At 31.5% G+C, this 15,511-nt stretch overlaps 1 protein-coding gene across 1 annotated transcript; it reads left to right on the top strand.

Annotated features, from left to right (window-relative positions):
- Window positions 1–3,654: 3,654 nt before the first annotated feature.
- Window positions 3,655–4,764, top strand: LOC150028655 (paired amphipathic helix protein Sin3-like 4). The gene is made up of 4 exons (XM_090300851.1): window positions 3,655–3,798; window positions 3,963–4,128; window positions 4,279–4,377; window positions 4,521–4,764. The coding sequence occupies exons 1-4, from the start codon at window positions 3,668–3,670 to the stop codon at window positions 4,593–4,595; spliced, it is 471 nt and encodes a 156-aa protein (XP_090156977.1). The 5' UTR covers window positions 3,655–3,667; the 3' UTR covers window positions 4,596–4,764.
- Window positions 4,765–15,511: the final 10,747 nt, after the last annotated feature.

Genomic DNA, 15,511 nt, shown 5'->3' with positions numbered 1-15,511 from the left:
ACCCATAAACACAACCTGTTTTGGCCTTGGCCCAGTATTGCGCAATGCCAACAAGGGACAAATTCCACTAAAGGAAAGTATAACGTTTTTCCTACACACACATATTCCCGATAGCGTAATAAATATAAATACCATGTTCCCGATAGCATAATGAATATAAATGTCATATCCCCAATAACGTAATAAATATTATCTTCAGTATCCCTGATTACATTATTTAACTATTCCGATTTATATACTTTATATCCAGATTTTATAGAAAGTTACTGTGAAATGACACATTAATGCCTGGAAAAAAGACCAGGGTCAGAAATCCAAGCCTATGTACGCTTATAAATAGACAACCACCCACAGGGAGTATATAACTTGCATCTTTACAATATATTTTGTCATACACATTATATTTTGTGTTCTCACTGACTTGAACGTCAAAGTGTAATCACAGGTGGAACCCCTCTCGTCCCCAGAAGATCGGTTTGCTGAAACCTAGAGGTTCAGAAGCATCTCATCCACTAGCCGACCGACCACCATGAAGGAATCCGAGAAGAGCTCATCCATACTCCGACTGACTTCGAACCGGCGAGACAGGTCCTAATCATGTATTAGGAATGTTTTGAAAAACTACAAACTTATATTGAAATAGGTAAAAGTTATAAGCTACAAGTACTTTAATTATTGTAAAACTTATGTAACTTTATTTATAAAATAAGACTTATATGTTATATCCTTTTATACATTTACCAACTATTTTATCAAGTAGTTAATGAAATCAATAAATTAACTTATCAGTTTAAACCTCATAAACTAAAAGGGTATTAATTACTAGTTAACTTATCAACTAAAAATTACTTTATATATTACAAATTAATTTATCAACTAGTTTTTCAAAAATATGTTAAAATGTATTATAAAGTAAAAGTTTAAAAGGAGTTTTCTCTACGTTTCTTGAAGTTTAGACTACTCTGATTGCTGAGTTTTATGAGGTTATACGTGCTATGGAGGAAGCTCAAAAGGTGTGGCTTACTAATGTCTGGCTGGAATGTGATTATGTTTTGGTTTGTATTGCATTTACTGCTAGGACTAATGTTCCTTGGATGCTTCGTAATCGATGAAATACTTGTTTTAATTATTGTAGGAAAATCAGGTTTAGGGTTACTCATATTTTTTGTGAAGGAAATGTGTGTGGTGATAAGTTGGTTAATTTAGAATTTATTCATAGAGAATCTTATCATTGGTATAATAGGTTACCATCTAGTCTGTTCTTAGAATTCTTTATGAATAGATATAGTCTACTTATGTATCATTTTTGTTAACATATGAGTTTTGGTTTAGTCCCCCCATATTTTTGTATTTTTTTTTTAATAATATTTGTTTTTCATGTGATAGCAAATGATTGTTGTTACTTGAAATGTCAACATAACCGAGATGTCAAGTTGTATAGTGATACCTAACATGAAAGTTTTTATTTTAAACAAAAGTAAAAATTTAAAAATAATTAGTAATTTATACATTTAACGAGTTATATATACTTTCCACGGAAACTATATTTTTTTCTTAGCAATATTCATGAACACATTAAATATTTTAAAAGCAAAGCAACTTAAACTTTTTTTTAATTCTCTATAAATTACTCATGTAAATTCAAATACTTTAATTTTTTCAATAAAAGTTAATATCTTAATTATTGTTAATTTCTTACGTATAATATATTTTTTAATTCTACCAATGTGTTGAAATAATGAATCTCAAACTTACATTCTGTTGGCGTGATTCTTTGATGTATTAATTATATAGAAAATTTCAAATTATGAATTTACCATAAAATGTACTTTAGACTGTGAAACTAGTGATTCCATATTTGTAAGAATTAAAACCAGGGAAAAATTACTTAATTATAACTACCAAAACCAAAATTTGCTCATTTTATAAAACTAAAAATAATAATTTAAAACTTGTGAAATGAAATAATTTTTTTATAGAATGTAAAATCAAAATATTCTCACACTACAAGAAAATCATTAAATAGAAACGAATTTTAGAGACAAAAAATAATTAGTTGTTCCATTGACAAAATTATATACTATTTTAGAGACAAAAAATTATTGGTAACTAAATTAATTTATATTATTGATTAATAATTTTTAAATTGGTATCTAATTAGCTATTAAGGTTTTAACAACCAATATTTTAGAATATACAATAATTTGTAGCTAAAACTTTGGTAGCTAATTAGATACCAATTTAAAAATTATTTATTAATAATAGAAACTAATTTATATACCAATAATTTGTCTAGTCTCTAAAATAGTATCTAATTTAGTCAATATAACAATAAATTATTTTTTTATCTAAATTTAATTTTTATTTAATAATTTTTTTTAGTAGTAGTGTCATTTTAGTGGTACTAAATACCTATTTAAGTCTATAAGTTCATAAAATTTATTTAAAACTTTTACTACAATAATTCTTTTGAGACCGTTATGTGGATTTTTCTTATAAGAATTCAAAAATAAGTTTTTAAGGAATTTTCATGTATATTTTTTGAAGTCCTATTAAATTTGAAAAATTCTATTAGTGTTTGAAAATCATAGAATAATTTTTTTTAAATATTATTAATAAGTTATTATTAATGAGTAGCACTATTTTTCGAAAAGAAAACTATTTCTTCTTGACTATATTTATTAATGCATTAATATTTTAAATGTAAAGTATTAATTAATATTTTAAAGTTAGTATTTATTAGCATTAAATTAAATATTCATGTATGCATTAAATAGTTTAATCTTTTTAATGAAATATTTAATATCTTAATTAATGTTTTAGTTTGTTTACCTCTAATATATATTTTTATCAAATTGATTTGTAGAAACAATTTATACTAGTCTGAGTATAACTGGATTCGAATTCCTTCCGAATGTACTTGTTTTCCTTATTCCAGGCTCTCTGATGAAAGGTATGCTCTCTTTACTTGAATCTTAATTTAAATTTTTTTTATTTGAATCTTAATTTAAATTTTTTTTATGGGGAAGGGGTGAATACTTTGTGAGCCAATACTTTGTCACATAAATTTTTCATAGATGTATTTTGTTTTGGTTATATTAGTAGTTGACTATTCATTCTACTATCCACTTTTATTCTATTTAATTGTTTTGGTTATTCAAGTTCTTTTAGGGTATTTTTTGAGGTTATCTTTCAAGGAATTGGTACTGATCCAAAAAAAATTTGGAATAAAGATTTTTGTAGGGTGGTTGGAGTCCAAATATGATCTATGTTGTAATTGTATTGTTTAAATCTTTGAGCAGGTTTAACTTTGCTAGACATTTTAATAGAGACTTTTTCTTTCTGTTGTGGGTACTGGTGTAATCTAAATTTGTATTTTCTTGCTCTGGTTAGCAACATAGTGGTATTTGTATACGGATTGTGGCACCCCCTAATGTGTCTCCTTTTTAATTCATTTATATTCTTTGCCAAATATTGTAGGGATCAAATTATAAGAATATAGCCTTGTTTATTATTATAATACTTCTCTTCAAGTGGTAGTGAAAAGATTCTGAACTGTCTAACATGTAAAAGAAGAAATTGAAATCATATATAAGTTTGTGATGATGATTATTTATATTGGTTTGTTCTTGGTTTTGATGTTGAGGCAGTGTTCGGATATCAAACAATGAGTAGAGGTGGAAATAACATGACAAAATTGGAAGCCGTGGAATATTTAAAAGAAGTGCGGATGAGATTTGAAGACAAGGAAAAGTTCATGGAGTTTTTGAAGATCATAACCGAATATAGAGTTCGCAGGTTAGATCAAGTTGAACAACATTATTTCCTTCAATTCTCCACATAATAATACATCACCATTTCTCCACCTCTTCCATGTTCTGTTGTTGTGTTTTATTAGGAGAGAGAGAGAGTTTTGATTTTCTTAGAACGTATTGATTTATTATATCTTGTTCATTTTGTAGAATGAGTGTTGGGAGTGTGGTAGAAAAAGTGGAGGAATTTCTTAAAGGCCACCATGATCTCATTTCTGGATTTAACAACTTTCTGCCAAAGGGATATGAAATCCTTCTTCCACCTAAGGGTCCAGTCCAGTTGGAAGATGCTATCAGATATGTGCAGAAGGTTAAGGTAAAAATTTTGTTAACTTTCACTCTATATTTATTATATACACATACATGCTATTAACCTATGCTTTGAATATAAGATATTCTTTGTTGTGCTAATCTAAATTGAACAAGTTCAATATTTTGGTAGTTTGACTGGTTTGTTTTCATGCAGGATCGATTTGAAGACACAGATGATACCTACAAGGCATTTGTAAAGATATTAACTGATAGGAACAAAAATGGCATGTCAGTTGGTGAAGTATACCATGAGGCAAGTGTTGTCTATGTATTTGTGTGAACAAATTGATTTTTTTCTTCTTTTTGATTTCTTTTTCTTTCTCATTCCCTTAATCATATATATATATATATATATATATATATATATATATATATATATATGTTGGACTTCCTTAGGTTGAAAAACTCTTTGAGGGTCACCATGATCTTGTTCGTGATTTCGCTCTGTTTTTGCCATCTGAGGATGCTTAAGGAGAGAAGATGTACTTCATTTATGACGAGCAAAGAGGTTGTTGCATTGGTCAACAGATCAAAGACTTAACCAACTCTTAAATTGGGAAAATTGTCTTTTTAAATAAGCTTGCCAACATATGAAAACTCAGTAGAAACTATGTTTGTTGCATGCATTGAATTATCTAAATTATCTAAGATATTTCCCTTTATATACTATATGTTTGGTATCCAAGTAGTTCTAAAATTTAAGAAGAAAAAATTCGTAGAAGTGTTGAATCTGAAAGTTTGTTGGTCATATTTTTAATCAGCAAAATAATTAATAAATAGAATAGAACAATTTAAGAATATTCCAATATTATTACAATAGGTCATGATTTTTACATAACCCAAAAAAATTAACCATCAAAAGTGATATGTAACATCCAAACTACCATCAAGATATATTTATTATTGTTTAGATAAGTATCGATGTCTCTACTAAACTTAGTACCTGTTGGGTCATGGGTTGGGCTGTCCCTGAGGTATTAAGTAAGAATCCGATATACATGAATAATATAAAGGAAATAACGTGAAACAGGAGATATGAATTAATTAGCAGTAACCATGAAATAAAGATGGAATCGTAACGACAGGCGGAAAGGTTAAGACTAACCCCATATATACTAGGAGAAACCTTATAGTTAGGTGGATCTCAATTTAGGTTAAGAGTACATTTGTTCTTGACTACCTTAAATGTTCTAGGTTTAGATCGTCATTGACCGGTCTAGAACAGTACCAAACAAAAAATCATGTCTAAGTATACATTTAAAGTATACTCCCCACTTAGTAGTAGTTGTATCTGATACCCACACACTAGTTTATTTCACCATGACAAATACTTAGGTATCAGTCACAATAGACGCAACTCAAACAAATAATTGTTTATCTCCTCTAGATCTTGTACTTACCTTGAAATCATCACCAATGAGTTTCTCCATCATTGTTGAATAAAAAAATAATGTGTCAAATTGAATATTATAGAACACTCATATCATTAATTTTGTTTGAGTCTACAAGTTTTATCTACTAAGAGTAACTATATATAGGTAACAAACTTATACTTTCACTTATCTATTATATAAGACTTACAATTTTAAATTTGATTTTAGGAAAGTACCAACAAACCTAGGATACTGTAGGTTAGTTTTATCCTATTTATTACACACTAATTTAATGTCAAGTTATTGATTTTTTTATTATTATTGTATGATTTATTTAGTTTACATTTCGTTAATATATTTTCTTTTATCATTTCTTGAAGTCTTTCTAATTTTTTCCCTTTTTATTTGGTTGACCTTTTGTGTTTTTTTTATTCTTTTTGAACAAGATTTTACTACTTTTTTTTCTTCATAATTTTTGTCTCTTACTTTTCTTTTTCTTTTATTTTATTTTTTTTTTTTGTCAAAAAGAGAGGATTTCTTTTTCGTAAACACTAAAAGATGTAAAACAAGGATGATCTCAACATTTTGTTCAATGTTTTGGCACAAGAACATTGTTCCATTTTAATTGTCATACAATATCAATGCCTTAATATTTTTTTTACTATATTCTTATACATTTATTGTAGACGGATAAAGTAGAACAAAACAATAAATGAAAAGTATTGAAATTAATATGAAAGATTATGTATTTAAAATTTTCGTAATACTTGTTATGAAATTAACAAAAACAAAATCGGACAGAAGGAGTATTGAGGATCGAACTTTGAAATCAGTCTCTTTCTATTTTCTCTTTTTCAAATTGAACTATAGTATCTTATTCTAATATAAAGATTTGAGATGTTGTTGAACAAATGTATTTTTATAAACAATAGTACAAAATATTTAGTTTTTAAAAGAAAATTAAGCGTAAGAAAATATATATATATATATATATATATATATATATATATTAATTAAGAAAACGAATTTAAACTATTTTTTATTCTCTTCTAGATACGATTCTAGAATATGTACATGCATCTACTACTCATGCACAGTATAATAATAGTAGATTAGAATACAAACAATATATAGAAGGTCAATTATTAAAATAAACTATTAAACTATCATAATGAAACAACTCCATTTAAATTTCATCATGACTATAAATTTACATGTGAAATCAATCCATCATCATTTCATCAATTAATATATATATATATATATATATATATAACCATGAATCTATACATTGATACCCATTAAGAATATCTAATTACGTCTTTTAGAAGATTAAGCATTTATTATTAACACGTTTTAGTACCTTAGGTATAAATATCTCTACTACAATAAATTTTTCTCCAACTTCTCACCACTTGATATTGTAGTTTATGTGACTTAGATCATCAATGAAGCTAGAGATCTCAATTAAAACACAATTATTTACTTAATACATGTGAAAAATAGTAAAAAATATGAGCATTGAATATCTTTTAAAACTTTTGACAATTTCTTGCAAATATCATCTGAATAAGCGTAGTCAGACAATAATTTTTCTTAGTTAAACTAACTGAAAAATATTTTCAAAAAGTGAGTTTGAAATTTTTTCCTTCTTTGAGCCAATGGAACAAATATACCATGCAATATATCGAGATAAGAAAAGAAATTACTCAGGATGTTTTTGTACTAGTTCGTCTGATAGCACATACTATTACAGTTCTCAAACAACTGTTTGAGTTCCCCTAGCAGACTACCACTGCAAAATATAAGATTATTCTTATAGCTCATAGTCACTCTTAACTAACCCGTACAAGTACTGTTTGACAACAAGCCACTCTTGACTAACACGACTATTCCTTCAGCAACAAAGTCACTCATGACTTAAAATGAGTATTCTTTAAATAACAAGTCACTTTTAACTTAAGACAAAGAAATTGTCTAGGGTCTGATCTAAAGATAACAAGGCTTTCTTACTAGAAAGGGGTTGCATCATTCTAAGTTTAAAGGATAAGAACTTTCTACTAGTTCGCTAGAAATGAACACAGTAGTGTTCTTACAAAGCTATTTAGGACACAAAAAGATGTTGGCAACGTTTTAGAATTTTAACAAATCAAACTCTTCTATTTTTCTTCTTGAAGGATGAGTTTATATAAGGGTGATAGAAAATAGTTGTTATTCTTTTTTTGACCGTTAAGAAGCTTCAAACTCACTTGATTATCTTCCTTGCGTCTAATGAGCTTTGATGTAGAAGAGGCATTAAATGTTATCCATGCATGCATTAAATTCTTTTCCTTTCTTTGGGCAACATCCTGATAGTTGGATGTACTTATCTCTCATTGGATAGAGTGTTTTTTCTTGAACTTGTGTAAAATATAGTCATGCAAAGTATGGCTCTTTGTTGATATACATGTCTAGAGCATGTACCTAGGAGCCATTATCTTCTTCATAAAAGATATCTTCATCCTTGGAACATCGAGGCGAGAAAGCTTAATCAAAGAACAATGTGTGAGAAGATAGTCTATCTCAACCTTGGACATGGATGTGAAGGTGTTGCTTTTGGACTTCTTAAGCCTACACCTTCTTTTGAAACCTCATATTTCTTCATGTGAAACAATTGTGTATGGGATGCCATTTACTCTTCTCTAGTTTTGAAATAATAGTGGAGAAACACTCTTTTAAAAGGCCATTAAATGTTTGTTTTAATTTTGCGTTCCTTTCTTTTTGGGAGATTGGGTCACTGATAAGTACCAGATTTCAATAATATTTCATATTAAAATACAGACACTTATGGATATTAATTGATAAAATAATCCATAATTTATGACTTTATACCTTTTTACATATTTTGTGATTTTAATTTCAATAAGAATGATTTATTCCCAAACTTATGTTAACTTCAAGATTATAGGGGAAAATAGAGATGATTAGGCAAAAGACGAATATACAAAGCTAAAAAGGGAAAGTTGGAACACACCAACACTCAACAAAGCTCACCCAAACTCGCCTAAGCCAGATGCCCCCGAAGTATCTCGCCCAAGTGAGCCCAATCTCGCCCAGACGAGATCACTCCAGTGACTTTGGACCTTTTTTCGTGTAACTCGCCCAGACGAGCCCAATAACGCCCAAGCGAGAAGTCACTTAGCCCAAGCCAATTAGGTTAAATATGAGGCTTGAGGCACAACCCTAGACACACAAGATTGAGAGAAAAAACCATTAAGTGAATTGTAATCCAAATGGGAGAATATGAGGTGTTAGAAACCCTAAAGGAGGAAGCCGTCAAGGAGAAACATCTTGCATCTTCTTTTCTTGCTCTCCCTGTTTGTAACAACCATCATGTGTGATGGCAGAGCCCCTAGCCACACACAACCACATAATAAGGAGGATGAAGACCTAGCAGTTTAAGATTTCATGGGCCATGTATTGGGCCTAGTAGCATAAAATAATTTGACCAAATATTTGGGCCAAGTAGCATAGATTTTTGGGCTTGTATTTAGGTCAATAGTAAAATAGATCTAGTTAGGGTTAAAAGTGACTAGTTGGGGTAACAATTAGGCTTCTTGAGCCCAATGTAACCCTAAAACGTCTAGGGTATGTTGGAGGACGAAAATTACCTTAGCATGAAGCACATGAACGTCCACATGGCAGCCTAGGAGTGGAGAGGATTTAGCATGGAAGGTGTGAGCTAAACATGGAAAGCATGACTCCATGTGTCACCTTCTCATTGGAGAGTTTTGTTTTGAATTTTCAAATTTTGGCTTCAAAATGTTCAACCCTCTCTCCTATAAATTGAGGTGCTTGGCTCATGAATTACTAAGATCAAATATATGAGTGAATTGTTTCCAATTTTGCAAGCTTTCCACTCCCTTATCTAGACCTCTCTAGGATAGACACCTTTATCTTCTTCTTCACCTCTCCAAGTGAAATGGCCCAACCAATCACTCTCCCTAATTCTCATGCACCTTCAATGAAACCATAACTCCTTTTGGAGCCATCCTTGTCCACTTCCTCCATTAAACTTCCGCACAAGTTCACCAAAATTCAAAGAAACCAATTCGGAATGAAGGCTACACCATCAATGTGTAGTTAATTCTACCCTTTGGGATTTTGAGTAATTTTTTCAAACTCTTATGTATTGAGGTGATATCTAAACATAATATTTTGTTCTTGATTGATGATTGGTATTATCATTTTGTTATTAATGCTTGTTCACCTTGATCTCGAAATTTAGATTTGACTAGAAAGTACTTCTAAGTTTCAAAAACTTGATGACTTTTTACGGCAAGTGCACCGCTTTGTCAGAAGTAACAATTGTCCCTAAGGATGGATATCGATCCCACAAGGAACAGTGAATTATCAAGTACAATAATCGCTAAATATAGAACAAAACAATTAAAGGTGTGTTGAAAGTGATTGTGTAGGCGATGATCAATAAGAAAACAGACAAAGAATTGGTTGTTTCAAGTTGGAAAAATAGGGATTAGGTTTCATCTCTCTCACTCTCATGTATTTTGATTAGCATGTCAAAATTAAGTTCTTTGATTGAAATTGATGCCCGTATAAAAATCATTTATATTGATTCCTCGCATATAAAATCCTTAAGAATGTCCCCTAACTATCGATCCCTTGCATAATTATAAGAACAACTTAGAACGAGGCTCAGACGTTTAATAGCAATTAAAATTTCAAGTTTATTCCTAACACTCAAATATGTTAAGTATTGTTATTTAGGTTAGAACCCTAAAAATACTTTCCAGTCAGATTTAAGATTCTCAATTTGTCACGAAAAATTAAAAGTAAAACAACAATACCAATAATCAATCAAGAACTGAATATTTTAATATAAGATATCACCTCAAAACATAAGAGTTTGAGCAGATTATTCCCAATCTCAAATGGTAGAATTAGCCACGCATACTTCTAGCACTTTCCATTCTCCCAATTGGGTTACAATTCACTCTAGCACACTAGGGTTGAGCCTTTAGCCCCCTATTTATCCTAGTTTTCTAGGGTTAGGTCGCTTCCTGTGTCACGTTAATGGGCTAAGTGATAAAACATAAAAAAAAGGCTCAATCTTTCTTTGAATCTATTTCCATTCTGGGACCTTCTATCTTTCTCTTTTTAGCTCAAATTATTTTCCTTTACTCCAAATCTTCAATCCTCCCTAAAAATTTGCAATTAACACCAAATTTGAAAATAAAATGCTCTTATTCAAATAAAGCTCATAAAAATGTAAAAAGGTATAAATTCATAAATTAGGAATTATTTTATATGTAAATTAGCAATAAATCCTCATAAGTGTCTATTTTCTAATATGAAATATTACTAAAATTAGACACTTATCAATAAAGCTTAACATATTTGAACGCTAGGAATAGATTTGAAATGTTAATTGCTATCAACGTCTGATCTTATTGATAAGAAGTTTTTATAAATATGCGAGGAATCAATATTTAGAAGACATCTTAATAATTTTATATGCGAGGAATCAATATAAATGATTTTTAAACAAACATCAATATCACTAAAAAGACACAATATTGTCATGCTAATCAAACTACAAAAGAGTGAGAAAGGTGAACCACAATCCCTATTTTTCGAATTGAAGCAACAAACTCTTGACTTATTTTCTTATAAATCATTGGAATCTTAACAAACTCCAACAAACTTTATTATTATGTTTTCTATTTAATGAATTTTTTACTTGATTATTCAATTGTTCCTTGTGGGTTCGATATTCGTCCTTAGGGACAAATTATTACTTATGACAACACGATGCACTTGTCGTAAAAAGTCATCAGTCAACTTTAGCTATTAATTGTCTTGAAGACACTTAAGACTCAAGTGAGGATGTTTTGATGATGAAGATTCATGAAGAATAAAGATGATGTTGTCATAGATTTGTTTAGGCTTTTATGTATTTCACTACACCATTTTTTACTTTAGGTAACATTGAACTAGTCCACATGTATATAACTGTTTCCAAAACATAGAAAATGCTTTGATTTTACAAATGTGATTTAAGGATAAAGACCACGTTTATAATTTCGTTAATTATTTATACCACATTTTTTTAAGTGTTTCAATTAGAATATGTGGACTAAGCAATAAAACTGTGACCTAAAACACATGCATATAAATATGGCCTAAAAGTGAAAAGGGCAACACTTTTACAAATGTGACTTACGAATCATTATAGACCACGTTTTTCGAGTCATGATTGTTTAAGCCATAATTTTGTGGCAATGACTTTTAAAAAAAGAATAAACTACATTAAAAAAGTTTGTTTAATTGATTATCTAAAAACCATAATCAATTATTATATTGCAAACATATATTCATTTATTAGAAGAACGTATTTAATTGATTATTTTAAGACAATGCTCAATTATTATCTTGAAAAATTGAAAACACTTCACGTGACTTTTTGTTTTAATTTGTTATCAAGTATGATAATCGATTAATATGTTCTAATTATCATCAGAACCAGTTGATTTTAGAGTTTTCCATTTTATGGTGATACTTTGTTTCTGATTTTGGATTTTAGCAATCATGGTGTGAGACCCAAAGAAGATCCCCACTAGACACAAACTTAACCAAGTGGTTAAGTGTGAAGGTTCACTTCTTGAAGGCAAAAAGGAAAACATAATATATGTTGATTATGATGATGTTTGAGGAATTGAAAGAACATAAAAATGAAGCAAGAATGAAGAGGATGACCGAATGGAAAAGAGACCAAAATAAGAACACAAAAGGATGATATTTGGCAAATGAAAAAGAATTGAAAGATGAAGGATATGAATGCTTATGGAGGGTGGATCATGCCACTTGGAAGGGTGGGAACTTCCAAGATGAGTGGTGAAGGTCGTCACTTGAAGAGCACTACACTCACAAGATAAGACCAATGGAAGAGAGCACTCAAGACTCGCTTCACACTTTGGCAGAGTTTCTTTTCTATTTCAAAATTCAATGTTATTACATTAGGCAAGACACCCTATTTATAGGAATGGGTGCCTTGGTGGGGAAAATGGGGGGAGGGGTAGAAAAGACCATGAGAGGGGTGGCCTAGGGGTTTGACCTAGGTCAATGTCGCCCCTTGGTCTTAGCTTCTAGAAGCTAGGGCTACATTCCTTCCCTAAAGGGTTAGGCACAAGCTAAAAAAGATGTACTCCCCCTATTATGCTAAAAGGACCTTACTCTACTAAAATTAAAAATAAACTAGATGATGCTCAACTCCCAAGGCTTGGGCTCTACTCCTTGTGATCCTCTTAGGAATAATGGGCTTTGAAGCACTGGCTAGTGGTGGGTCCTGACCTAGCCCTAGATCCTGTGTCATGCTCCGGGTCATCCTTATGGATGGTTGGGCTGGTTCAATGGGTGCACTATCTCTCATGTCCTCATCATGCTCTCCAGGTGGGAGAGATTTCGTCCACAAATTTGCAACACTTGTAGAGAAAGGAGTTAAATCACTAACATTAAAAGAATGACTCCCTAAATACGTGTCAGGTAAATCTAACTCATAATCATGATCATTGATCATTTTAATGATCTGTAAAGGAACATCACCATGTGGTAGGAGTTTGGATTTCCTTTGAGTAGGGAAGCGCTTCTTGCTCGAGTGAAGCCAAACCCAGACCCCGGGTTCAAAGATCAATGTCTTGCGCCCCTTATTGGCGTGTTGTGCATACTTGTGTACCTTCCTTTCAATTTGGCGCTTGATGTGGTGGTGCAAGTTTTTAATAAAAGATGTTTTTTCAAACCATCCTTGCACAACACCTCATCAAGTATAGGAATAGGAAGTAGGTCAAGGGGTGTGAGGGAATTGAACACATACACAACCTCAAACGGGGTGTGAGAAGTAGTAGAGTTAACTTTTCGATTATAAGCAAACTCAATATGAGGAAGTAATTTTTCCCACACCCTCGGGTTCCCAGAAATAAGGCATCTCAACATTTGGGCCAAAGTTTTATTAACCACTTCTGTCTAACCATCAATTTGGGGATGGCAAGTAGAAAACAAGAGTTTAGTGCCAAGTTTTCCCCATAATGTCTTCCAGAAGTGACTCAAGAACTTAAAGTCTCTGTCAGATACTATACTTCTAGGAAGCCCATGCAATCTAAAACTTCCATAAAGAAGAGATTTGCAATATAACAAGCATCATCTACTTTGTGGCATGGAATAAAATGAGCCATTTTGGAAAAGCGATCCACCACCACAAAGATAGAGTTCATACGCTTAGATGTCTTGGGAAGACCTAAAATGAAATCCATAGAGATGTCTACCCAAGGCATGTCCGGGATGGGAAGGGGGGTATATAAACCATGGGGTTGCACCTTAGCCTTAGCCTTCCTACATGCTATGCACTTATCACAAAAGCTATGTACGGATTTGCGCATGTGAGGCCAAAAGAAATGCTCATGCAATGTATCTAAAGTTTTTGTTACCCCAAAATGTCCCATTAAACCACCCTCATGTGCCTCTCTAACAAGAGTTTGTCTCAGAGAGCCTTGTGGTACACGAAGTCTTTTCCCTTTAAAGAGAAAACCATCATGTATGAAAAAGTCTTTGTGGCCACCCTTTAAGCATTCTTGAAAGATGAGAGAAAATTCAAGGTCATCCTTGTAAATTTCCTTGATGTGATCAAACCCCAAATATTTAGTGTCCAAAACATTAAGTAAGGTGTGTTTTCTAGAAAGAGCATCTGCCACCACATTAGCCTTGCATTGCTTATGTTTGATCACATAAGGAAATTGCTCAATAAACTCTACCCATTTGGCATGTCTCTTGTTAAGCTTGCTTTGGCCTTTCAAATATTTAAGAGATTGATCATGATCACTATGTATCACAAACTCTTTTGGAAAAAGATAATGTTGCCAATTTTGCAATACCCTAACAAGAGCATAAAGCTCTTTGTCATAGTGGAGTAATTGAGATGACTCCCCTTGAGTTTCTCACTAAAATAAGTTATGGGGTGACCCTCTTGAAGGAGGATAGCCCCAATGCCTATGTTAGAGGCATCACACTCCATCTCAAATGTCTTAGCAAAGTTGGGAAGTATTAAAATGGGTGCCTTGGTCAATTTGTCTTTCAAGGTTTCAAAATCATTTTCTTGTTCTTGGCCCCATTTGAACACCACATCTTTTTTTTACTTTCATTGAAAGGTGAAGCAATGGTATTAAAGTCTTTCACAAATCTTCTATAAAAACTAGCTAATCCATGAAAGCTCCGTACCTCACTAATATTGGTGGGTGTAGGCCAATTTCTAATTGTTGCCACCTTTTGCTCATCAACATGCACCCCTTTGGAAATCACTACAAACCCAGGAAGTCTATATGGTCTATGGCATAGACACTGGATTGGCATACAACTCCTCTTTCCTAAGGGTTTCTAGAACTTGCCTAACATGTTCTTTATGGTCTTCTATGGTCAAGTTATAGATAAGGATGTCATCAAAGTAGACTACTACAAACTTACCTATAAAAGGTCTTAAAACATGGTGCATAAGTCGCATGAAGGTTCTTGGAGCATTGGTTAAGCCAAAGGGCATGACTAACCACTCATACAACCCAAACTTGGTCTTAAAAGCATTTCCATTCATCTCCCGGTTTATCCAGATTTGGCTATACCCACTTTTAAGATCAATTAAACACATTATAGATAGGTTAAAAAAATTCATTTAACATCTATTATTACTTATACATTACATAATGTTATGTGTTCCAACATGAAATCTTATTATTTCAGTGCTTATTCTAGATATAACATATTGAGTGGGAACGGAAGTGCAAATGCAAAAAAGCTTACTTGGATGCAACTTAAGGTATTTAAAGTATATTTTTTTACTCACTTTAATGTGTGTCATTCATTCATTTAATAACATTTATTTTGACTTGTAGTGCAATAAGAAAGTTTGAAATTATGAGTGTGGTTATTATGTCATGCAATAGATGTCAACTACTATGCGAGCTGAAATTAATA

The sequence above is a fragment of the Phaseolus vulgaris genome, chromosome 3 (genome assembly GCF_051622355.1).
Source record: "Phaseolus vulgaris cultivar YP4 chromosome 3, ASM5162235v1, whole genome shotgun sequence".
NCBI lineage: Eukaryota > Viridiplantae > Streptophyta > Magnoliopsida > Fabales > Fabaceae > Phaseolus > Phaseolus vulgaris.
This window is presented reverse-complemented; position numbering and strand designations above follow the sequence as displayed.

Bases quoted from the DNA above. Each gene is read 5' to 3' on its own strand.
- LOC150028655 (XM_090300851.1), top strand. From the start codon at position 3,668: ATGAGTAGAGGTGGAAATAACATGACAAAATTGGAAGCCGTGGAATAT. The intron at 4,129-4,278 runs GTAAAAATTTTG...GTTTTCATGCAG, and splicing joins GATATGTGCAGAAGGTTAAG to GATCGATTTGAAGACACAGA. The intron at 4,378-4,520 runs GCAAGTGTTGTC...GGACTTCCTTAG, and splicing joins TTGGTGAAGTATACCATGAG to GTTGAAAAACTCTTTGAGGG.